The sequence below is a fragment of the Drosophila virilis genome, chromosome 3 (assembly GCF_030788295.1).
Source record: "Drosophila virilis strain 15010-1051.87 chromosome 3, Dvir_AGI_RSII-ME, whole genome shotgun sequence".
Classification (NCBI taxonomy): Eukaryota; Metazoa; Arthropoda; class Insecta; order Diptera; family Drosophilidae; genus Drosophila; species Drosophila virilis.
In genome coordinates this window covers 21,382,117-21,405,997 of record NC_091545.1, presented here as the reverse complement: position 1 = coordinate 21,405,997, position 23,881 = coordinate 21,382,117, and the positions used below count along the sequence as shown (strand labels likewise).

At 40.9% G+C, this 23,881-nt stretch overlaps 1 protein-coding gene across 1 annotated transcript; it reads left to right on the top strand.

The window, feature by feature from the left end:
• The first annotated feature begins 7,580 nt into the window (after nt 1–7,580).
• caup (caupolican) lies at nt 7,581–21,543 on the top strand. The gene is made up of 5 exons (XM_002048124.4): nt 7,581–8,695; nt 15,755–16,294; nt 16,616–16,734; nt 18,846–19,171; nt 19,971–21,543. Exons 1-5 carry the CDS (start codon nt 8,648–8,650, stop codon nt 21,032–21,034), a joined length of 2,097 nt encoding a protein of 698 aa, XP_002048160.1. The 5' UTR covers nt 7,581–8,647; the 3' UTR covers nt 21,035–21,543.
• Nucleotides 21,544–23,881: the final 2,338 nt, after the last annotated feature.

Here is a 23,881-nt window from a genome sequence, read left to right as displayed (position 1 = left end):
AAGTCCTGGTTCAGGCCCGGGTCCAGGCCCAGGCCCAAGCGTTGCAATAATTATTTATTGAATTTATGAAACGTTCGCTTCATTTTATAACGCGGACTTAAGCGTTGTCCAACACCAGATACCGTAATGGATCCGTGTTCGCCGTGCGATAGCCGCGCGTTGAATTATGGGTCCGAGCTGAAATGATGTTGCTTGTAATTGCCGTTTATCTGGCATTTGAAATTTGCCAAATGAGAGCCTGAACAAACATCTGATATATACTAAAGATAGGCGTGCAACAAAGTATTGCTTAAAGTTGAATCTACATAAATAAATACCAATTGTTTAATGTTTAACTCTTAATTCCAATTATGAACGGATTTCAAATATGGTCAAAATCTCTCTTTTTCTAAAACTTTTTGACCCGACTGACTGCATCAAAATGCACGCTAGGATGGAATCTAATTTTTTTTGGGAAATCCACGTTGAAGTGCGGAAAATTTGTGGAAAAAATTGGTATAAAATGTTTTTGTTTACCAAACAATCGACTTAAAAGTCATTTGCAAATTGTAATACATTTTGCACAGACGGAGAACTAGTCGAGATTAAATATGCTATATTATAAGCAAAAGAAAAACTTGGACCGGGCAATACTGGGTAATATTCGCTAGCAATCCCATATTCAGGTGTTTATTTAAAAATAGAAGCCTCGTAAGTGTTGTTTTCATAGATTTGTAAGCATGATGAGCTCGTAGGACATAAGAAAACAAATACTGTGAATTTAACATTTGTTCGTAGTTGTAGTATGTGTGTACATTTTTAAATGTGTGTGTGTGTGTGTGTGCGTGTGTGTATTGAGCAAATGACATGAGTGCCTTGTGTCAATGTCGTCATTGACGACGAGACCGTTGCGCAGAGTCGGTTGCCTAAAATGCAGGTCTACATAATTAATGATTGCTTTTAAATTGAGGCAACAGACGTCTGTTGTCAGCGGAGAAAAATGATTTTTTACTTTATAAACATTTGCACTTGCTCGTAATTAGTTAACGATGTCAGCTCCTCTCTGAATGGCATCAATTTGTTTTAATCGATTTGAATTAATTTTAACATCTTTTGCTTATATCTTATTTGCGCTAAAATGGAAATTACTTTGCTTAACGATAGGATTAGATCTTTATATATAACGATGTTTGTCCAGTCTGATTGACTGACTGACTGATTGATTGTTGATCAATACACAGGGCTTTACGACAATGTGGACAATAAATTGTGGAAAATGTGTTGTAAGAACTTTTGAGTTCTGCTATGCAATCTGTTGGGACCAAGGTTTTATAGGGTAGATTTTAACTTTCGTAAGATTCGTAAGTACTTACCTAGTTTGCTTTCTTTTTTGAATGATTCTCTTTCTTGTGTTGTATATCGCCCTACTATGCGATTTTCAAGAGGTAAATTAAAGTAGTATCTTCCGGCTGTGCTGCAAATCGAAAAGAATTTATGTTGTATATCGCCTTCCTATGCGATTCTCATAAAATAAAATATATTATGTACAAAGATATGATTGTACGAGTGTATATATGATTATGGGTCAACAAAATATGAGAATAAATGATATTAAGGATTATTGTTAAGATTACAGCGTTTTTTAAACCATCAAACAGTTAGGTTATAAGTATTCGGTTGGTGGGATATAAATAAATTGTAATATATTCTTAGAGTATAATATATTGAGACAGCTTCGTGGAAGAGTGGAGACTGATTACCTGGAAGACATTCGGGGAGCGAGAGTTAAATAAAGACAGAGATTGAAATGCGGGGCATATTTCTATATTTGTGTATGCGTGTACATCTATTCTTTTTTTTGTACATTTTAAGTTGTACAACTCACGCGCGCATTACATCAACTTAATCACTAATTACTGTGTTACGCATAAATAAATATATGCCCACTTTCCGCACTGCTCTGGGGTGCTTGACATGGACATTTTGGTGTCGCACTTCGCGCTCTAAAATTTGCAAACTAATCTGCCATTTATCACGGGCCTGCCAGCCGCGGCCCTGGCGACAGGTATGTACTTGAATGACGCTGCTCGACATGGCGGGGGCTACGGACTTGCGGATACGGATTCGCACTTGCACTTGCATTTGGCTGCCAGATCGGCCGGAGGGTACTTTTTGAAATGATTTATTTTTGATAAATTGCCACGGTCTCCGCGCTGGGGTTTCGCTTAATTTTGCAAATGATTTACACGGAATGACATGGAATTTAATTTTGAAATTCGCAATTGCTAAACTAGCTGGGTGGCAAACATGAATCTCGCCTTCCCTACGTAGTACGAGCTCGCAATGTGACAACGTCTACAATTTTATTTCAATTTCTTGAGGGCCAAAGAAGCTGTACTTGTAATTAGTTCAACATAGTTCCCATTTAGAGATCTTATTTATATACCCTGCACAGATTGATAATGGGTAAATTTCTAAGAAAAGTTTTATGCGGGATTAAAGTTTATAACTAAGAATCTGTCAAAGGAAAGTTCTCGCGTCTGATAACCGCAGCCATCATTCATCCACGGACAATTCGAAGCACAGTTTAAACAATTCGATAGCTAATTGATTATTTATTCAAAAATTAATTAATTTTTGCAGTTTGCTGAAATTTCTAGAAAGTTCTTAGAAACGTAAATGACGAGAGCATCCGCTGACTTAGAGCATTAGGTCATAAAGCTGAAGATTGAGTTTTGTATAAAAACTTTTATTTTTCTTGCCATCGACATGAGTCAAGTTCCTTTTATGTGGTTTCATTGTTCTAAATATGAAAAACTTGTTTCATTTCGAAGAGTAGCTGCTGCTGGCCTCAACAATTCGGAGTACTTGATTTGCCAAATATTAATTAAAGTTTGATTTGTAAAATGCATATTTTTCAAGCAATTTCAGTTAAAGTAAGCAGAACTCAATTTATGCTAAATGTAAAATGTGTACACTAAGGAATATGCCTTAAACTTTGTTGGCGTTTGTTTAGAGCAAGCGGAATGGTCAGGTTAAGGTCTTGGAAAGGCAAATGGCATACAAAATATGTGTGTCTCGTGCGTAGTTACTCCCAATTAAGCCCAATAAAGGAGAACGTCTACTCTCTAGAGAGCCTTAACTTTGATGTTGTTTAATTGGGAAATGTTATATTTGTGAATGTGTGTGCAAATAGGTAAATCTGAGTGTATATAGATTTGTAGATAGCTAGGAACAGGACGAAAATTAGCAGCTGTCTTCAGCGGGCCGATGATTAAATACCGTGTATATCATATTTCTATAAGGCTAACGTTTTTGCTGTTATGTAAGGAGGAACACTCAAGCTTGTAAATGCTGAGTTTGGTCAAGATAGCTGGGAATCAGAAGATGTTTGGATATACGATACAGGATTCTGTTGCTGATGAGACTTTTGTCATATATGAAGAGCATAGTAAGAGGCACGTGCTTAGATATTGCGGAAAACAATAAAGTCGTTCATACAATATCTTAATGTTCGACCGATGCGACATGATATAGTGCTCCGATTCGATCGATGACGACATATATACTGCCTGCAGTAAAATATCTGACCCAGGCAAAGTTTCAAGTGAGTAGAAACATAAATAAAGGCATGTCCATTCTGCTTGTGATCAGGAATATGTTGTCTTTATGGCTCAAAAATGCCACTATCCATTTGTTACACATTATGTGATCAAATTATAATGGCTTGTAATAATAAATTCAATGAATGCAATTAGAGAACATACAAATGAAGATGGGTAGCTAAAATGTTTGAAAGTAAACGGCCACGTTTTTTGTTTTCCTCTAATTTCTGGATAGTCGGGCATACGTGGTCAAACTGCAAATAGAAGGGAATGTTCGAAAATTTGTCGATTTTCGTGCGAAATTGAACTGATTTTCGTTGATGTGAATGCATGCAGTTGCGTTTGTCGTGGGGCATGCCAGGGGCAGCTGTCCATATTAAGCATCTACAGCTACTTAGTCATATAATTGCCTTACTCCCGGTCGAAACGTGGGCCACTTATCACGCGCTGCGCGATAATATGAATGTTTGTGTGTTTCAAATACAAAAAAAAAAAAAAAAAACCAATTGGAAATTAGAAATCAGCGTCAATCGGTGCGGCAATCAATCGTGACAGTTGTTGTCGAAATGCCGACAAAGGTGAAACGCACGCGCGGGGTATAAGTAACTATAAGTAACTATTGGTAAGGGTATGGGCCACAATTCTGACTTTGACACCGGCTATGGATGGTTCCTAGACCCAAACGGGACTGTGCTGTTGCCAGAGTCAGCGTCAGCGTCAGCTCCGGGTTTGGGCTTCGGGCTTCGGACGGCGCGTCAACGGCACTTGAACCACAAAGAGCACCGATTTGTTGATTTGTTTTGAAAAGTGAGTAAATATGTTTCCATTTATGAATGTTTGGAAAATGTTGTGTGTGCGCTTCGTTTTGTTTGAGCAGCAATCCCATTTTCAAGTGCCCGATAAGATGCCAGTTGCTGTTGCTGATACGATATCAGAGCGCGGCCTGATAACAGGCCAGGCAGACCGTTGATTGGCGGCGGTCTCTGCTAGCCTCAAGCTGCGACGACTCCAAGGTGTCTGCCTTGCATGCCAATACGGAGGAGGTGTTGGTCGGGGCTCGCACACCAAACAATTAAAATGGCCATAAGTGCTACGAGCTGCCCGAAGTTCCAAAGGACTGCTGCAATTTGCCACACAAAATCTTTGGCTGGAGTCCATGGCTCAAGCGTAAACAAATTTATTGTATGCAATTTGCAATTTGCATAGAGTTGTCCTTTTTGTGCGTGTTCCGGTGTTCGTTGTTGGTTTGGGATAGGATTTTATTTTATTACTTTCATGTATGCATTGATGCACAAAATGCGGAGACTTCAATTTAAGAAGATTTTGTGAAGCACATCAAATTTACGCACACACAAAGCCAATGTCTGTCTGTCTGTCTGTGTGTGTGTGTGTGTGTGTGTGTGTGTGTGTGTGCCACACACTGAAAAGCGACAATTTCATGTCCAATTGCTTTCCAGGTGACATGAAACAACACTTAAGTAAGAGGAAGCATGGCACAGCCAGCGGAATGGGAGGCGGCAGCAGCAAAATGGGAGGATGAGCATGCTTCAAACTCCCATTTGTGCAGCTGGTGCCAATGTCAAGCGTTCGCTACCCACCGAATTCAGCTACCCACATACACACTCATATATATATATACGGACGTGTGTGTGTGGTCCTACCTGAGCACTATTATCTGGTAACGCTACAATCTACATTTAAATTGTTTTCAATATAATCTGCATGTTATGTCCAGTGGCACAAAAATGGACGAGTTATTGCTTGACACAAAATGAAAACAGACTTGGACTCCCAAGCTGATGTATCTTGTGTGTGTGTGTGTGTGTGTGTGTGTGTGTGCGTGTGTGTGTGTGTGTGTGTGTATGCTGGCATGCTCCTGTGTGTTTCTCAAATGAAATGCAACATCTGCAAAAGTTCCCATCAACAAATCCGAAGCTAAAACATTAGCAACTTCTGGGCAAAGTTAAAGTCGCAGCTGACTCGTGCAAGATTCGAACTCTGACTTAAATATCCATCACAATTGTGTGGCGCCACCAAGTGCAGCCAATGTCCATTCAGAACTATTATTAACAGCGATCTGCACACTCAGACTCAAGAGCTCTGACTCGTATGTCCCAAGCAGTATGCTTCGCCAAAACATGTGCCTTTGCCTGTGCCCATATGCACTTACTGGACATACATTATAAATGACAGCGCGTTAACACCCCCCTCAAAAAAAAAAAAAAAAACAGTGAGGCGTCGTCTTACAAGAATTCCAATAAAACACAAATTCTTTTTTTTTTTGTTTTTTTGGTGCTGTCGAGCGCCGATTTTTCATAAATTAGAATGCGATCGAGTGCTTGTGGAATTTCAAGTGTCTTGGCATTCAATTTCAGTTCAAATTGAATTGTTTGTTGTGTTTTGTAAAACTCCAAGCACACATCGGGTTTCGTATAACGATCGGAAAAAAGGCCAATTAACTTGGATCTGGCACAGTTCTACGAAGGGCTTGTCTAATTTGAGGCAAGGATCGTTTCCAAAGAGCAAACCTTTTTTGGAGCTGCACTTTATTTAGATGTTGCAGTGGCAAACATCTCAACTCGAAGCCCATTCAAAAACAAACGAGTTTTGAAATCGACCGGAACTTTGCAACTCAATTGCAAATATGCAAAACAAATTCGCTGAATTCGACTGAGTTATAGTCCGAAATATACTTATAACATTTTATGCAGTTAAATTAAAAGATATTCAGGCCTAATTTTTATATATGATGCATTCCGAATTTTTAATTTCCATTTAAATGAAAATAATTTAAAATATATATCAATTAATTCGGTTAAATTTCAAGATATTTAAGACTAGTTAAATTAAAAGATATTCAAGCTCAATTTGTATATTTAATACATTCAGAATCTGATGACAGTTGGTTAAATATTAATCATAAATATCTGGCGACCGTTTTATAATTATTGAAAAAAAAAGAAGAGTTTTTTCAGGCAGAACTTAAGCCGCAGCTTATTATAAATTTTATACAAACTGGTTATTTAATGAAAACGTACTTAAATGTATATTTTTTCGCAACGTTCGTCGTATGTGAACCGGAAACAAAACCGGCGGAATAAATAAAGGTATTTATTATATTGCAGGAATACGAATTTTGCAATTTTGGAATATTATTGAACTCCACTTTTCTCACAAATCTATCTGCAAGGGTATTACATCTTCGGCGTAACAAAGATACCCAACCTTTCTCGTTTTTATTTGTTCTTAATATTATAAAACTTGACTTGGCAAATATCAGAAGTAACAGATCATCAAATTATTTGGTTTGCTTTGCAGCAATATGCGTGATTTTATTTATTTTATTTTGAAATTAAATGCAATTATTTTCTCAACTGCAAGCCCATAGATAATAACATATGTATGTATTTATATAACACACAACATGCCCAATGTTTTGATTCTTAATTAATAAATGCAATAGACTGAGCCATAAGTGTCTACACACATACATGCAAACAGTATGCACGTGTGTGTGTGTGTGTGTGTGTGTGTGAGCAGCAACAGCAACAACAAACACAACAACCAGGAGCTGCGGAAGAAACTCAAAAGTGTGCAAAGCCTTTCGATCGTAGTCCGCCATAAAAATGTTTCCAACATTACAAAGCAGGGGAATACTGGAACTGGAATAAGTTGGGCTGCGCTGGCAGCAGCAGCAGCAGCAGCAGCTGCTTTGCGTTCCAGTCGGAGGTGGGCCTTGTCGACGACGACGACGACAGCAACATGCGTGCTCTGTCTCGCTTGCGCACACGCACAGTCGGCCCGTGTCGCTTGAGATGGCAAATGCGTTGCGCTCTCTCTGGTTGGAACTGCTGGCAGCTAACCAGAACATCTCATTTGCTCGCTCCCCCCTGCTATGGGCCAACTAGCGCTCTCGCTCTCGCGCTCGCGCTCGCACTGTCGACGGCGCAACGACGGCCTTGTGCCCCTGGCCAGGTTGTCAGTCGCTGGCAAACGGCAGACCAGTTTGTGTTTAAACGCGAATAGGCATAGGCGCACATCTCCCAGCTGTTGGCTGTGCCTGTCGACGATTTCAAGCCCCAGCGAGAGGCCACTGACAGGTTGTGGAACTCGTTTCAACGTGTCGATCGGTGCAAATAAGAAACCAAAGTGCGCGCGCGTGTGTGTTTGTGTGTGTGTATGTGCAATAGACGTAAACGTTAAATCTACCATAAATATGCCTATTGAAAACATATAAAACAAGTATTAACTAAATATATTAAATATACCATAAAATATAATAGCAAAATAGTTAACTAAATTAAAACATAAACACATATGTATTTGCGAGCAACTAACACGACCCTTTTAGCTCAGGTGCTGAGCGACAAACGTGTCGCAGTGACCCGCAACCGGAACTCGGACTCGCTACAAATAAAAATAAATAAATAGTGTCCAGCATCAGAGGACGATTTGTCGGCAAACAGCCAAAGTCAATAAAAAACAAACAACAGAGAAAAAAAAAACAAAGTACAAGAATAAAACGCAAAGTCACAGCAAAACAAACAAAACATTTTCCGGCTCCGGCGACATTAACAGAACTGCTCGACATCGACAATTTGTTTTATCAATTTTCAACAAGGCCAACAACAGCAACAACAACAACAACAATAGCGGAGCAGCCAACAAACCAACAAACAACAAAAGCGCCCAGAGTGCTTAGCCGCGCTCGCGCCAAGCACGCACGCCAACAACAACAACAACAACAGCAACAACAACAACATCAACAACAACACCATCTCCATATCCACATCCACATCCGCATTCATCTTCAGCTCCACCCACTCCTGACCAACAAGCTGCAGCCACCCAACGCCCAGCACCCAAAACCCCTTGTCAAGTGCTCAACAGCATCCCGCCAGCATTGGCATCGGCCTTCGCCTCCGACCCCGCTGACGCCCTCGCCCAACAGTATCCTTGCAGGGCGCGGGCGCCCCACAGTGAGCACTCATACTCGCGACCTGCCTTTGCCGTAGCCGTCGCCAGTTCCCGTCAACAGTTCAGCGACAAAGACGAACGCGACAATGGCTGCATATGCGCAGTTTGGATATGGTTACCCGTCGGCAAATCAGGTAAGCAAAAGCACTCGCCAAATGGAATATCTATAGGAATGTGTTTCCGATTTGGGTCTATTTAATATATATCTATATCTATATTCATATCAATAACAATATATTTGACACTAGATAACACAGAATTCTGTCCAGCTAGCTGTTCTATGTAGTTTAACGTAGTTGAAGCTACATCTCAAAGTATGCCAATGCTGCGAGTTGTCTAGGCCCCATATCTGTATACATATAACTTTAATGAATATATATGTTATATATAATGATATTTTGGCTGATTGACAGACTGAGTGGAATTGTTAGCAAATTTGCATCCGCAATTGTGGAAAATTGGTGAAAAATGTTTCGATCTGTAATTGATAAACGGCCGTTGGCTTTCTCAAATAATCCTTGTCCCTTCCGTACGTTTGTTTGAAGTATCGATTTCGGAAACAATATAGAGTTGTTTATTATCTTTTCGTTATGCTAAATGGTTGCGTTGATTACATTCCTATTCGAATTGAACTGGTTCTTGATTTTATATATTCTTCCATATATTCTTTGTTTCTCCTTCGATTGAACATAAAATTATTTGCAGCTCAAACTTGTTTTTAAGTAAGTGTGTTAAAAATGTGTGGAAAATCTTCTGTTAAACGGTAGTATAAAATAATTTTCTATTTTCTCAAGGGCGCAATTGAGTTGTCTAGAAATTGAAGCTAAAGCCTTGGCCCGGGCAAAGTCTGATTAATATTCGCTAGAGTATATATAAATATATATAATTGTGGAACTATTTATTTAGTATTTGTAAAATAGCATACTAAAGAGGATTAAAGAGGTAAATAATATATTTATTAACATTGAGTCCGACTGTCTTATTATCCATGCTAAAGAGTTTCTTAAAGTCTTACTCAAAGCAATTCATGTAGTTCGCCTGTGGGATAAGTGCGTGTGCGTTCGTGTGTGCCGTGCAGTGTTTAGTTATATTTAGTCCAATATATATGTAAATGGCTAAAGACGACGGAGATGTATTTGAAATAAACATAAATTTAAATTTTATGCCGTCCGCAAATGCTAAGCACAGGCAATGTGGCATGAATATGCAAGCTATATGACCAGCTTCTGGACTCTGTGTTGAGGTAATAGACGCCCCAAGCAAATGTTGCACAATTTAGGACATTGTGCAGCCGTTGCCAGCGTCCTGCCTGCTCCGACCGCCATCCTGGCCAGCGGCGCTGCGTTGCATCGTTCGACTTCGGACCATAATTACTTGGCCAACTGGAATGGGCACAGCTGCGGAACGAGGGGCTGGCGCTGGACAGGCGGCGTAATGTGAAGTTCAGTAATTCAAATTAGTTAGCTGAGGTTTTTGCTGTGTGAGCCGGGACCGAATGCAGCCAATACCATAGGACACCAACGCCCATACACTGACTGTCGTAAATATGTTACCCTCTTATAATTTAGACAGCGTCTGCTCTCCATATATATATATATATATATAAATTCCTGTTTAAACGCATCGAATGGAGCGCCATTTATTATAATATGCAAAGCTCGGTAAATGGCAATAATTAAAATAATGAATCAGATTATCGTCTGTAATTATGTCTGCGGATGTGCAAAGTGCGGCCTACAAATGTTGTCCAACATTATTTTGTTGTAGCTGCATCTCCAGATTCTATTCAAGCTATGCCATTTGTTGTGGCTGAGTTGCTTAGAGAACTTGTTTAAGTTATTTTTTATGATCTTACATTCAAATAAATAGCGAAAAGCTTAGTACACAAATTGGTTTGATTGCAAGACATGCAAGTATTTATAGTTTATTTAGTTTTCGTTTATTCTAGTCCAAATAAATGAGTTTTCATTATGTTTTTGGTTCACTTTTTGATAATCTTTAATGTCTGAGGCATTTGTATTTAATTATGTCAGGTTTTGTTTTGTTATTTTTGGGATATCGTCAAAAGTATCTATCAAAATATTTTACGATCTGCTTGATGTTAAGCTTATATCTTGTTTCAATATTTATTTATTTGGCTTATAATGTTTTTCTAAACATACAATCTTTTATAAAAAGATTTATTTTATTTAATGTTAAGGCTGTAAATATAAATTCCGTATGTGTTATAGGCAAAATTTAGTTTTTGAGAGAGACGAATAGACACACCTGCCTGTTTCATACATTTGCTCGCAAGCAATATACCCTTTTTGGTCAATTTTCAATGGGTGCATAGAGCACCTCATAAGGCTGATCTGACCTTCGGCTCAGGCATTACAGCATGCATATCTAGCCTGGAATTTGGGTTCACCAAGAAAACTCGGGCCATAAATAATAATATACACGCATATATACACACAAGCATGCATGTGTATTTATGTGCTTAAAAGTCGTATTCATTAATTTAATTTAATTTTAATTTCAACGCCAATTCGGCATCCCAAATATGACACACACCAAAATCGCTGACGAATTCAATATAATACTTACATACATATATGTATGTACGTCTGTATGGCATACTATATGTGCGTATGAATTTAATCATGAACAGAATTGTCAACTTGCCATGCGTGGAGCAGCAGTTCACGCATTTCATACCAGAATAACTGAAATTCCCAGGCTGCAGAGCGGCTGGCAGTGTCCTGCCTGGCAGTGGCACTGGCCCTGGCTCTGGCCCGAGCCGTGCGAGAAAAAACTAATATTTTGCAGTGTGCATTCCATAATTGATTTATGAATTTTTAATGCAAACATTGAAAGCCACAAAACAAAGAGTTTGCCTCCAACGGCAGGAGCAGCGGCCCAGGAACTGGGACGACAACGACAACAGCAACTACTGAAACTGAAGTTAATTCAATAAAAGGAGCGCACAACAACAACAACAACAGCAGCAACAGCAACAGCAACAGCAGCAGCAGCAGCAGCAGCAACTTATTCGCATTAGCAAAAACACGCATCAGAGCTATGGGTATTCGGATTGGTATTGGTATTGGCAGGGAATGGGTATGGGTATGGGTATGGGTATTGCTACGCCTGGCTGTATGTTGCTGCTGCGGATGAATGTGAGAATATGCCAAATGCCACGACGCACTGCTGCCGCCGCCGCCGCCTCGAGTCTCTGTCTGCCGCCGCCCAGAGCCAAAACCAAAACCAAATGTTGGCAGTCCCAAGCTCAGCTCCTGCTCCTTTTAATTTCGCTTATTGTTTGTCATTGCTGTTGCTGTTGTTGCTGTTGTTGTTGTTGCTGTGTTGCCCGTTAGTGCTGTCGGCGCCGTTGCCGGTTGGTGCTGCAATACCAAGTCGACTGGCGTCAGGAGCAACCTATTGCGGAGCAGCTATCACTTTTTGCAGCAGACTCTTTGTTTAGATGCTGCTGCTGCTGCTGCTGCTGCTGCTGCTGTTGTTGCAGTTGTTTGGAGTGCAAAAACAAAAATCCATAAACGCATCTTCAGCAGTAGCAGCAACAAGAGCGAAACGGCAGCAGCCACAACAACCCACAACAACACACACAACCAACACACACACGCACGCACACAGTTGCCGGAGCATAACAAGCAGAACTTCACAGCCCAACCTCCTTTTGTTGCACGCACTGAGCAATTGGCAATTGGAATTGAAATTGGCAAGGTGGGACTCGGCAGTCGGCACTCGGCACTGGGAACTCGGAACTGGGGACTGGGGACTGGGAACTGGACTGAAGCGTACCGAACGGCCAGGCGTTTCGTGAGCTTTAACATAAATCATAAAATTAATAACCATAAAGTGACGGCACCAGTTTTTTTTTGTTTTTTTTTTTTTGTTTTCGCCAGCATCTTGGTCAGAGCGGGTGGCCAAGAAGAGGATGCCACATGCTGGCTGAAAAGTAGGCGGTGGGATGCGGAGGGGTTGCACATTCGATTGTCTGTGCGTTTGTGTGTCTGCACACACTTCAAAGGCACTAAATATGTAGAATGCGTTCACTTGTGGCAATTACGGTCAATGAGTATTGCTTTTCACTTTTCGTTTGTTGTCGATTTGCCTACTTAAAAAGTTTTCGCATTTACTTCGCAACGTGTCGAACAAATGGGATGTTGCAAGCCTCGCTGCCAGCATGGCATTCATCGATTCTTTGAACTTGGCTCATGCAACCATTCAGCTATTATTCATGCAATACATTTAGCCATTCGCAAATACTTGAGTTCAAACGAAGGAAATTATATTTCAATTGCAATTGGGTAATTAAGAATTTACTTTCAACAAGTTTTTAACTAAGCACAATACACATTTATCATTCATTTAACTAGCTTTGATAGTCTGAATATCATTTAAGTTTCATTTTCGTCAAATGGTAAAACTACAAAATACATTTGTTAATTAAAAAATGTTATTTATGTTGTAAATAATATAAATTTTATACATGTTATATTTGTCATATCTGTTATATATGTAATATATATGTAATGCATGTTATGTATGTTGTGTATGATATGTATATCATATATGTTGCGTATGTTATGTATGTTGTGCATGTTATGTGTGTAATTTGAACAAAGAAGCTAGTGCTACTTGAAAAGCTTTGTTAATAAATCAAAAATGCTCCTTTTTCCAAATTTACCATTGCATGTTAATTTTTATTTCTTTCTAATTTAGATATTTGTAATACTCTTTTTATCTCAAGGAGACAAATCAAACTTAAATTCAACAACAATCATTTATAAGAAATTTGATTTTAAATTTACAATTGGACATTGCTGCCAGATATGAGCCGGCGAATTCTTGCTTCTTAGCTCGACCATGACCATATTCAAAAAGATTGCAATAAAAAAGTAAAAAAAAAATATGTATTTAAATATGTAAAGTACATATTTGTAGCTTTTATATTAAATAGCACCATTTAGTAAATTATTTGAAATGCTTTATGTCTTAGAGGAATATCTTCGGTGTGTGAATATCCTTTCACATCGACATGCGACGCGAAATTGCAAAGCAGACATGCAGTTCACACCGTTTATCGTAATATTCGAGTCATAAAAGAGCGCACTATAAAGCAATATTTAATAGTACTTAGTTGCCAACACTTGGCAACATTTGCAACATTTCCGCATTGTGGTAACTAAAGCCGTCTTTAAGCCAGCAAAGGAGAACCCCTCTCGGGACCATCCAATCCTGTCTGTGTGTCCACCTCACGATAAACTTGCCGCTGCCCGCTGCCCGCTGCCCGCTGCCCGCTCGCTGCGTTCCGCTTCTTCAGTCCATCCAGTCCATTCAGTCCACAATGCATCCCAGAGTGGGTGAGTGAGAATCATTAAAAATAAACTGACTTGCGTGCCGATAATAAGCGCTGGTCGGTGGCTGCTTTGCCGGACCACAGTCAGCCGGACAGACAGACAGACGGACGGACGGACGGACGGTCGGTTGGCCGGCCGGCCTGCTGGCCATTCGGGCCGGGTCCTCAGTGTCGTTGTCGTCGCTGATATGTGTTTTTTATGGACGACCACAAAAACTGAAATTGATGTTCGAATCGCATATAAAAATAAAGAATAATAAGAAATGAGCGCGCGCAGCGTTTTGTACATTAGCTGCACACTCTAAGAGAGTGAGCGAGAGAGTCAGATAGAGGGAGAGAGAGGGTGATGGGGCGAGAGAGAGTGAGCGGGGGCCAGCCACTTGTTGTGGGTTTTTTGGATTCGCTGCCAGTCGTCGTTACAGTTGGTCGTCTGGTCAGGCCAGGTTCAGGCGGCTCTGCTGGCCAACGGCCATCGGGCCAGTGGTGGTCATTCATTCAGAATTCATTAGATTTCATTCATGAAAACGCCTTCATTATGCAATAATTTCGAGTTGTGCGGCAGATCCCGTGCCCGGGCCGGTGCCAGGACTGCGGCCCGGTTGTCCGCACGAAATTGCTTTGCGATTAGATAGCCTGTAGGAGGTGTTGAAAATCAGCTTGTTCAAACCGTGAATTACCATTATTATTTAAAGCATAAATTTGACTGTACAGTAGCCCTCTCGCTCTCCGATTGAGAAGCCCGCGAATGGGCCAACAGTAGCCGCAGCAGGCGGAATGAGTAATAACTGTTGGCCGATGTTTATATTTTGGTAACAGGTTGCATGCAACAGCATAAACACATTATGATTATCGGGAAAATCACTTTAATACAGATTTATAAATCCACTGTGAAGAATTGAAGAACTGTGAAAAAATAGCTGTACATATGCCTGAGGTAATTAGAAGATTGACAATCGTGACGAGGGAATTCACATGAATCGCATAATCTCACATGGATAGCGCCTTTGGAAATGTGATTTTTACGCTCATTGATCTTTAAAGCCTGTTTCGATGGGTTTTGTTGGTAGCCCCGGCTCTCTGGATATGGGCACAGAGCAGTCTAGCACTTGCCTTAGAGGCCAATACTATTGCTGCTGTTGCTGGTGCTGCTGTTGTTGTTGTTGTTGTTGTTGGTGGTGTTTGTTTTGAGTGGAAGGTCTTACAGTCTTTCAATCGGAATCGGCGATTCGTTGCGGTTATCGTGCAAGCGCATACCTGAGTGCCTCATTCAATTTCTTGCCCTTTTTGCTGCGCAATGCCCACACTCAATGGAGCGGTCGATCGGTCCGCTGATACTTCGGTTTGTACCCTTTTCAAAGACGTGCCCGTGCCGAGATCGAGACGGAGACGGAGGCAACCGAGTCCGAGCCCAGGCCCGAGCCCGAGTCCGTTGCAAAGACAGCCCCAACAGTATCTGAAATCTGACTGTGATAAATTGAAAATTAATGAAGTGAAAATAGATGGAACGGATCGCAAAATGCGCCAAGCCAATAAAATATTTTGACATTTGGAGTTATCGTCTTAATCTGTTTTCTTGATTTTCGACCTGAGAAGAAGGTTCGGGTCCGGGCCCGGGTTCGGGTTAGGCACTCTCTCTCTCTCTTCCTCTCTCTCTGGCTCATTGCGTTCTCGTCCTTGATCGCATCACCTGTTTTAGGAAGAATCGTACCATTGCAAAAACCTTTTTTCGCCTTTAGATACATATACATTCATATATATATATAACTTTTTTTTGTGAAATAAATTTTAGCCTGGCTCTGTTTGTTTTTTTTTTTATTTTAAATTTTAGTTACTTGGTGGTGCGGCGGCAACTACTGGCGGCAGCCAAAGCGGACATGGTGGGGGCTCGGTGCCCTCGCCGTTGTCGGGCACAAATGAGGCCTCCCTCAGTCCCTCGGGCGGCTCGACAACGACAGGCATCACTGGCCCCGTCAGTCCAGGTGCAATTTCTCAGTCGTCTAACAATGCGGGCCCGACAGCGGCGGCAGCCACATCGCCGACGGATGCAGATGCAGTTGGCAGCGAAGTGACCGGCGCTACAGAAACAGATGCCGCTGGCAGCGGCGTCGGCAGCGCTCTAGAGGCTCATGTCCGTGTTGCGAATAGCATGTCCTGCTGCGAAAACGGACGACCCATCATCACAGATCCCGTCTCGGGGCAGACAGTCTGCTCGTGCCAGTATGATTCGGCGCGTTTGACGCTCGGCGGATACTCACGCATGGCGTTACCCACAGCTGGCGTAGGAGTCTACGGCGGCCCGTATCCCTCGAACGAGCAGAATCCCTACCCCAGCATTGGTGTAGACAACTCGGCCTTCTATTCCCCGCTGGTAAGTGATGCTGTCTCCGATGCTGATGATAATGTTATGTCGCTAATTGGATTAGTGCAGCAGGCATAAGTCCACGCTGAATGTAAGCCGACAGGTTACGCGCGGCTGGCCATCCGGTTTTCAAACTGTTGATCTGCTGGAGGCCATCACGATCGGTCGATCTGTCGCACTGTCGAAGTGTCCACCTGTCGTTGGCCTGGCTACTCCAGTAGGCCAATTGCTGAAAGCTTACAAGCATGTTATCGGCTTAGCCGACTCAATGAGGCGCTGCCTCGACAGATGCATAACTATTTCAATATGTGTAATTGGTTTCACTTTCAGAGCAATCCCTATGGCATGAAGGATACCAGCTCCAGTTCGGATATGAACGCTTGGACCTCAGCGGGCCTGCAATCAACTAGTGGGTATTACTCATATGATCCCACACTGGCTGCTTATGGGTGAGTCTACAAATGCCAATGACAAGTCAAAACGAGCTAGAATACCCTAGTTGGAAGGGTCCGACTAGATGATACCCTCAACCCAGGGACTAGCTACCCTTAAAAAGCTTGCTTTAACTTGGGTAGTTCTTGTCAATATTTATGAAATTTTCAATTCAAACAAATATGTGTGCATACACATACTTAAGTACAAGGCTGAACCTATTGTACTTTCCGAGATCGACTAACTTACGGACGGACTCTCTAGCTGCTCATTCTTATCGAAAACTTATTGTATAGGGAGTCGGAGTTGTGCCCTGCTGCCTATCACTTAAATATGCACAAAACTATTAGACCATTTGCACCCGTCTTCAATGGGTTCAGGGTATAAAAACAAACAACAACAATTGCGCCACTAAGAAAGTTAAGCGAGTTTAAAATGTTTTCATGGGCCGTCGACCAAAAGTTTCCGTGCAGCGTCTGCTGAGTTTTTATCACCACAAAAGGTTTAGCGCGGCCCAAGTGCCAACTGGCAACTGGCAACTGCCAAGTGGCAAGTGGCAAGTGGCCCAAGCAGGCAAGTTAGCATGCTCGGGCCCACGGTCCGGGCTTAAACTGTCGCAGCGAGCGTAGACAATCGGCCGGGATATCGTGCTTGTACTGCTTAACGCCCCCCAAACTTGCCCTAACCCTAAGCAAGACGGCGGCGCGCCGCGATGCTTTTAAAAAATATACTAAACTCAATAAGTTTATGGCTGGAAGGGACGCTCTGTTGGTTGTATGGTGAGCTGGGCGGAAGGAAGTTACAAATGCACAGATTAAAATTCCCAGGGCGTTTCTCCTGTCGTCGTTTTTATTGTGCGTCATGAAGCGCAATTTTGTGAGTCGAAAGTGCAACACGTACTAGAACCGAAAAAAACCAAAAAAAAAATTGAGCAACCAAAGACTAGAAAAACAGAATCATAAACCATTTTGCTAGCCACATCGTTGCGTTTAACCCGCCATTAAAATAACTCTTAGAGTTATGCAAATTAAGGGTAAATACTGTAACGAACAAATTAATATTGTGTTTAAGTTTGATGCCATACAAAATCTTATGGGGCTGCCAACCGACTAAGACAGTAAAGGGGCGAGTAAATGGGAAAAAAGTTAAACTAGGCAAATATGGGTTGTAACTACTAAAATAGTTTATGATCTAGTGTATATAGATATTAATCTTATTAGCGAACAAATTATAACTATTGAAAAGCTGTTCTCGGTAGATGCGTTTGCTAAGTGAGTAATTTGGACAAGTGAAAAGTGTGGATCTTGGTTTAAGTCCCAGACGAGCTTATCGACTGGAGTATTATTTTAGTGGAGCATCTTAGTTAGCTATGATAACAACTGTTATTCTATATAAATAATAAATGAATAGCAATAAAAATAATTATATTAATTTGTCTCGGTGGTCATATTAGGATTTCAACAATAAAGAGTCAAGTTCACGTCTAGACTTTGGCTTGAATGTCATATGCAAAGGTTTTTCTCAGCCTGCGCTATTTATACCCTGTATACATTGTAAAATTGGGTGTATTAGCTTATTACAATATCTGTCTTGCCGCACGGAACGACTTTATATACAAATTATATATGAATCTTATTTAGAACAGGCGTAAATCTATATTTATCTTCCAAAGCAGCTTCAACAATCGACTCAAAAATCAAGCAAGAAGGTTGCGCACACAGCTCAAACTGTTAGTACTTGGTTTTTTGTTGTTGTAATAATTGTTTTTCTTTTAATAATCCTGCAATAACTGAAGCCTGACACGCCCCTCTCTTATTTTTAAAACACTTTTAAGAACTTTGTCCCATTGTACGCTGTGCGGCCTTTGGCTTTTGTTTTTAAGTGTGTGTTTTGAGGGGAACTTGAAGTGTAATTGTTTGACTGGTAGGTGTGGCAAGCCAACACTGTTAATTGCTGGGGCACTGATAAGCGCAGGGTCTGGACCCGTCTGATTGACCGGAAGACCCAAGCACTTGATATTTATACAATAACAGGGCGTTGTCGCGCTTAAGCTGCGTTTTCTGCTTGCAGTTGTGCTTGGCTATAATCTATAATGAGAAAAACTTTCTCAATGTTGTCTGTATTACAGCTATGGGCCCAACTACGATCTCGCCTCCCGCCGCAAGAATGCCACGCGCGAGTCAACGGCCACGCTGAAGGCGTGGCTGAGCGAGCACAAGAAGAATCCATATCCGACCAAGGGCGAGAAAATTATGCTGGCCATCATCACAAAGATGACGCTCACCCAGGTCTCTACATGGTTTGCGAATGCACGACGCCGTCTGAAAAAGGAGAATAAAATGACGTGGGAACCAAAAAACAAGACGGAAGACGATGACGACGGACTGCTGTCGGATGAGGATAAGGAGAAGGAGGCCAACGAGGGCTCCAAGCTGCAGGCCAGCGACACATTTGGTAAGCTGTCACTTAATTTGCTGTGCTCCAAACCGAATCGCCTTCACCCCCTCCCGTCGATGTCATTGACCCGAGCAAGTGTCTAAATCGAAATGTTTTTATCCATAGTATGCGCGGGGGCTTATATCATTTTAAGGTCGTATTTGTATTGTTTTTCCCGTTCCATCGATTTCTATGGCTGTCGCTTGCTGACCCTTCATGCCCCGCCCAAAACCCCAACTACTGCAGATTTTGTGGCAGCGGCCTTTTAAGTACAATTTATGTGGCGAAACGAATGTTATGCAATCTTTGTCTTCTCCGGCTGCCCTTGTCGCCGTCGCCGCCACCGCCGCTGCCGTCCGTTTATTTGTCTGACTGCTTAGGCGACATCCTCCCCGGAAGTTGACAGCACATTGTTGGCAAAGTGGCCTTGCGCCCGCACTTGGCTCTCCATATGCATAGCGGCGGCCTTGCTCGACTTGGCGACCGGCCTGCTCTGAATTTTGCTCTGGCATGGACAACGGGAGTTGGAGCGGAAGCCGGAGCATTTTGTTGCTGAAAGCTTTCTGCGAGGGCACTGCGCGAGGGTTGCACGCATCAACGCCCACCAACAATTTCAAGGGTTTTTGCCTGCGCCTGGCAAACGCCCAGTTGCCAGTTGCCAGCTGCCAGCTGTTAGCGGCAAGTGGCAAGTGGCAAATGCCAAGTGCCAAGTTTGCAGTCTTCTTAGAACTTGTCTACTTCCGCACTCGACTTGAAATTAATTTTATTTAATTTAATTTTGTCTCCGTTCTGGCAAACGAAAAACTTTAATCATCAGATCCCGGCCAACAACGCATCAAGTCCGAGCTGGCCAAGACGGACAAAACGGAACTGGACATTGACGAGAAGTTGGAGCGTGAGCCGCAGAATTTGCTGGCCATCCGTGGCCTGCCACCGTATGGTACACCAAATTTCAATCCGCATCCGGCGCACTCCTACAATCCCTACGCACATGCCCACGCCCATGCCCACGCCCATGCACACCAGCAGCAGCAGCAGCAACAGCAGCATCAGCAGCAGCAGCAGGATCAACAACAACAGCAGCAGCAACAGCAGCAGCAGCAGACGGCAGCCGTTTATTACAATCCCGGCTACGTGCAGGGCCATGGCCAAGATGTTGGTGGCAGTGAATACGCCCTTCAAAAAAACCAGCTGAGCAGAGACTGTGGCATACCGGTGCCGGCGAGCAAGCCCAAAATCTGGAGTGTGGCCGACACAGTCGCCTGCAAGACACCACCGCCTACGGCATATCTCGGCCAGAATTTCTATCCACATCAGCAGCAGCAGCAGGCACAAGCGGGGCTCGATACACCGACCACGACGCTGCTGCATCCGGAGCAGCACTCAGTTCACGGCACTCACCCGACTATGGGGCCGCAAGTCGAGCTCGGTTCGCCGCTGAGTATGATGAGCAGCTACGCCGCCGCATCGCCATATTCGCGGATACCTACGGCGTACACCGAGGCCATGGGCATGCATACCAAGACGCCTATCAATATGCATCGCGATCTATCCCAGCTCCAGGTGCATTCCAGTTCGAGCCAAGCACCCTACCTGCCCCAGTCCCATCAGCAGAGGATGGGGTTTACCGAGATCCAGCCCGATACACCGCCACAGACACCGCCAAATATGAAGCTGATCAGCCACAACAGCAGCAACATCACCAACAACAACAACAACAACAACAACAGCAGCAACAGCAGCAGCAGCTCTACGCTGCATTCCGGGCCCGGAACAGTGCCGGTAACATCCATGGGTTCAATGCTTTACAGTAACAACAATATATACCACAGTAGCAATAGTAGCAGTAGCTATCTAACGAGCAGTCGCTCCAACTCGTAAGGCCCTTGGGGTTAGTCTATATAGTACACTCAACAAAATTGCCTTATCCAAAATTTAGTAAAATCGTCAAAAAAATTACAAAATTCCTTATATTTACGAGAGGTTTTTTAATGAAAAATATGACCTTATAAGTTTAAAGGAAATATTTTCTATATATAGTCTTTTTTTTTTCAAGAAAAGAAATTCTAAAAATTTATTTAAAGACAAATCTTCTTAAAATTTTTTTAGATAATATTTTTAGAATTTTCAGAATATAATTTCTGTAATGAAGAAAATGTTTCATTTAATGGCGACTTTCTTAATCGCAGGCAAGCATATTTTGTTGAGTGTAAATGCCGATACCAAATATTTGAATAACCAGGCCCAAGTGGACAAGTGCAAATATCGCCGGCAATCGTTAAGGGATGCCCACGATAGCGATAGCGATTACGATAACGATAACGATACCACACTAATTATTTCGCAATAAATGTAGCTTAAGCATGGCAATAAAACTTTATTTCCCATAACATATCGTAAATTATTTCACTTTATAACTTTAATTAGCATATTCACACCCATCAATTTAAACAGCGACCCAGACATCTCAGACTTACACGACACAACAGTTTGTCATGCGGTGGGATTTGAGTCATTCCCCATTTGGGTTTAATGACTCGAACATGACACTATACAGCTTCAAGAATGCTAAACAAAAACTTGCAACACTTCTCAGCTCATTCATATGAATTTTGAGTGCTGCTCTCTCTCTCTCTCTCTCTCTCTCTCTATCTCTATCTCTCTCGCACTCGCTCTCTGTACAAAGTTATTTAATTACGAACCTTACGACAAGTGTGCACACATATATGCATTTATACATGCATGTTGTATGCGATTACACGACATTTGTATTTTAAGGTTCTTAACTGTTGGCATTCATATTTGAAAATGCGTAGTTTCCCAATTATTAAATATAGAAATGAGTATATCGAAAACACTATAAATCGAAATAAGTTGTAATATGGATAAAAGTGTGCTTGGTATAATTGTATGGAGTTGAATTATTTGTAAAATGTTATTTTTATAAATTAAAAACCAACAACAAAAAAATTTGATAGCCAGTGTTTTCTGTGATATATCCATATACAACTTGAACAATTCGATGCACCTATTGAATAATAATAATAATATATCGATACAACTTGTTCGTATTTTGCAGTTAAACTTAGACTTTAAAAATAATATATGTAAAAATGTACATCCATACTATATGTACATGATGATGTAAGCACGTATAATTGTACATATGTATAATTATGTACTGCTAGAGCCACATTCATATTTGTGTAATATCTCTTCTTAACGGATCGCTAGCTAATTTACTTAATTTACCTTTATTTTAGGTATGTATATATATAGATATTTATGTAGGTCTGAAAATGTAATACAATTTTTAAAATAAACATAAGTTTGTAAACGTGCACTATACACAATTAAAATAAAATTAAATAAAACAAAATAAATTTAAATAAAAATAAAGTAAAATAAAGATACATAATAAAAAGATCATCATTTTTTAACAATTCGTGCTTGAATTCTAGGTTTTATCGGACGGAGCTCAAATTTGGTAAGACATGCTTTAGAATGGGGTATAAGAATTTTATTGGTCATTTGTGTGTTTAAAAAAGTTTTTTTTTTTAAATTTGTTATGGAAGAAATAACTATTAGGATTTTTGATTTGGTAAGGATATATATATTAAAAATACATTTTATTATTAAAAGTCGTCTGATTTAAATATTTCACTGTTTGTTCTGACAAATAAACTGGCTTATCAACGCACATGCTAAAACGAAAAGAATTATAAAGGCCTTACTAAGTATGTTCCGATGAATTTAAGGGGTCCTAAGTAATGCGTAAAGGTAGTGTTGGCAATGTTTATAGTTTTAATTTTGATAATAAGTATGTATATGAGGTATGTGTATCGGAATGTAAGCTAGAACGTGTATACATGTGTCTTTGTATGAAAGTGTGTGTCAAAGCATGCATGCATACAGACACACATACATATATACAAATAGACCTGCTTGCATATATACATACAAACATATATGCATGCATACATACATACATGAGTACATATATGCAAACATACATACCTTAGACACATACTCACAAATGTATAGGGTATGTGTGCCTGCATATATGTATGCATGCACGCATGTATGTTTTCATGCACGTATATTTGTATGTACGCATGTGTGAATGTACGCATGTATGTATGTGTGTATGTGTGTGTATGTATGTATGCATTTACATGTGTGTGTAAATGTGTATGTCTATTTTTATATGTATGAATATATGTCGTATGCAAAATTAATGCTAAATTTTTATAAATAAGCCTTTACTTGCTTTCCCGCTTTGATTATAGGCATTTTATTAACAAAATGTGTTTCTTTGTCAATTTCAGTGATGTGTGAATATGAAAGTCGAACTAGCTAAAGCAAAAGCAGGTAAAGAAAATAATCCTGCTTGCTTAGAGAATTTTCAGGTAAGTTCATATATACTTTTATATAATTAAGAATAGAATATCAATTTCGAACGAAATATCAATGGGCAATTGGAGCATTTAAAAGTTATCAATACCTGTTATAGATCACAATCGACATTTTTTAATGACAGAACCTGCAATGAAAAGTTCGGCTACTCTTTCGAAACTGTTTATAATACTTTTGAGGGGCTAAACTGTCAAAGCGGATTATATACGTATTGTTATGATTGGTATGTAACTACGAATTTTGGTGGAACGCCGCTAATTCCATTTTGTCATCAACGATTTATGGGTTCTCTCAATTTTTTTGACACGCGTC

Bases quoted from the DNA above. Each gene is read 5' to 3' on its own strand.
- caup (XM_002048124.4), top strand. From the start codon at position 8,648: ATGGCTGCATATGCGCAGTTTGGATATGGTTACCCGTCGGCAAATCAG. The intron at 16,295-16,615 runs GTAAGTGATGCT...TTTCACTTTCAG, and splicing joins CGGCCTTCTATTCCCCGCTG to AGCAATCCCTATGGCATGAA. The intron at 19,172-19,970 runs GTAAGCTGTCAC...TTTAATCATCAG, and splicing joins GCAGGCCAGCGACACATTTG to ATCCCGGCCAACAACGCATC.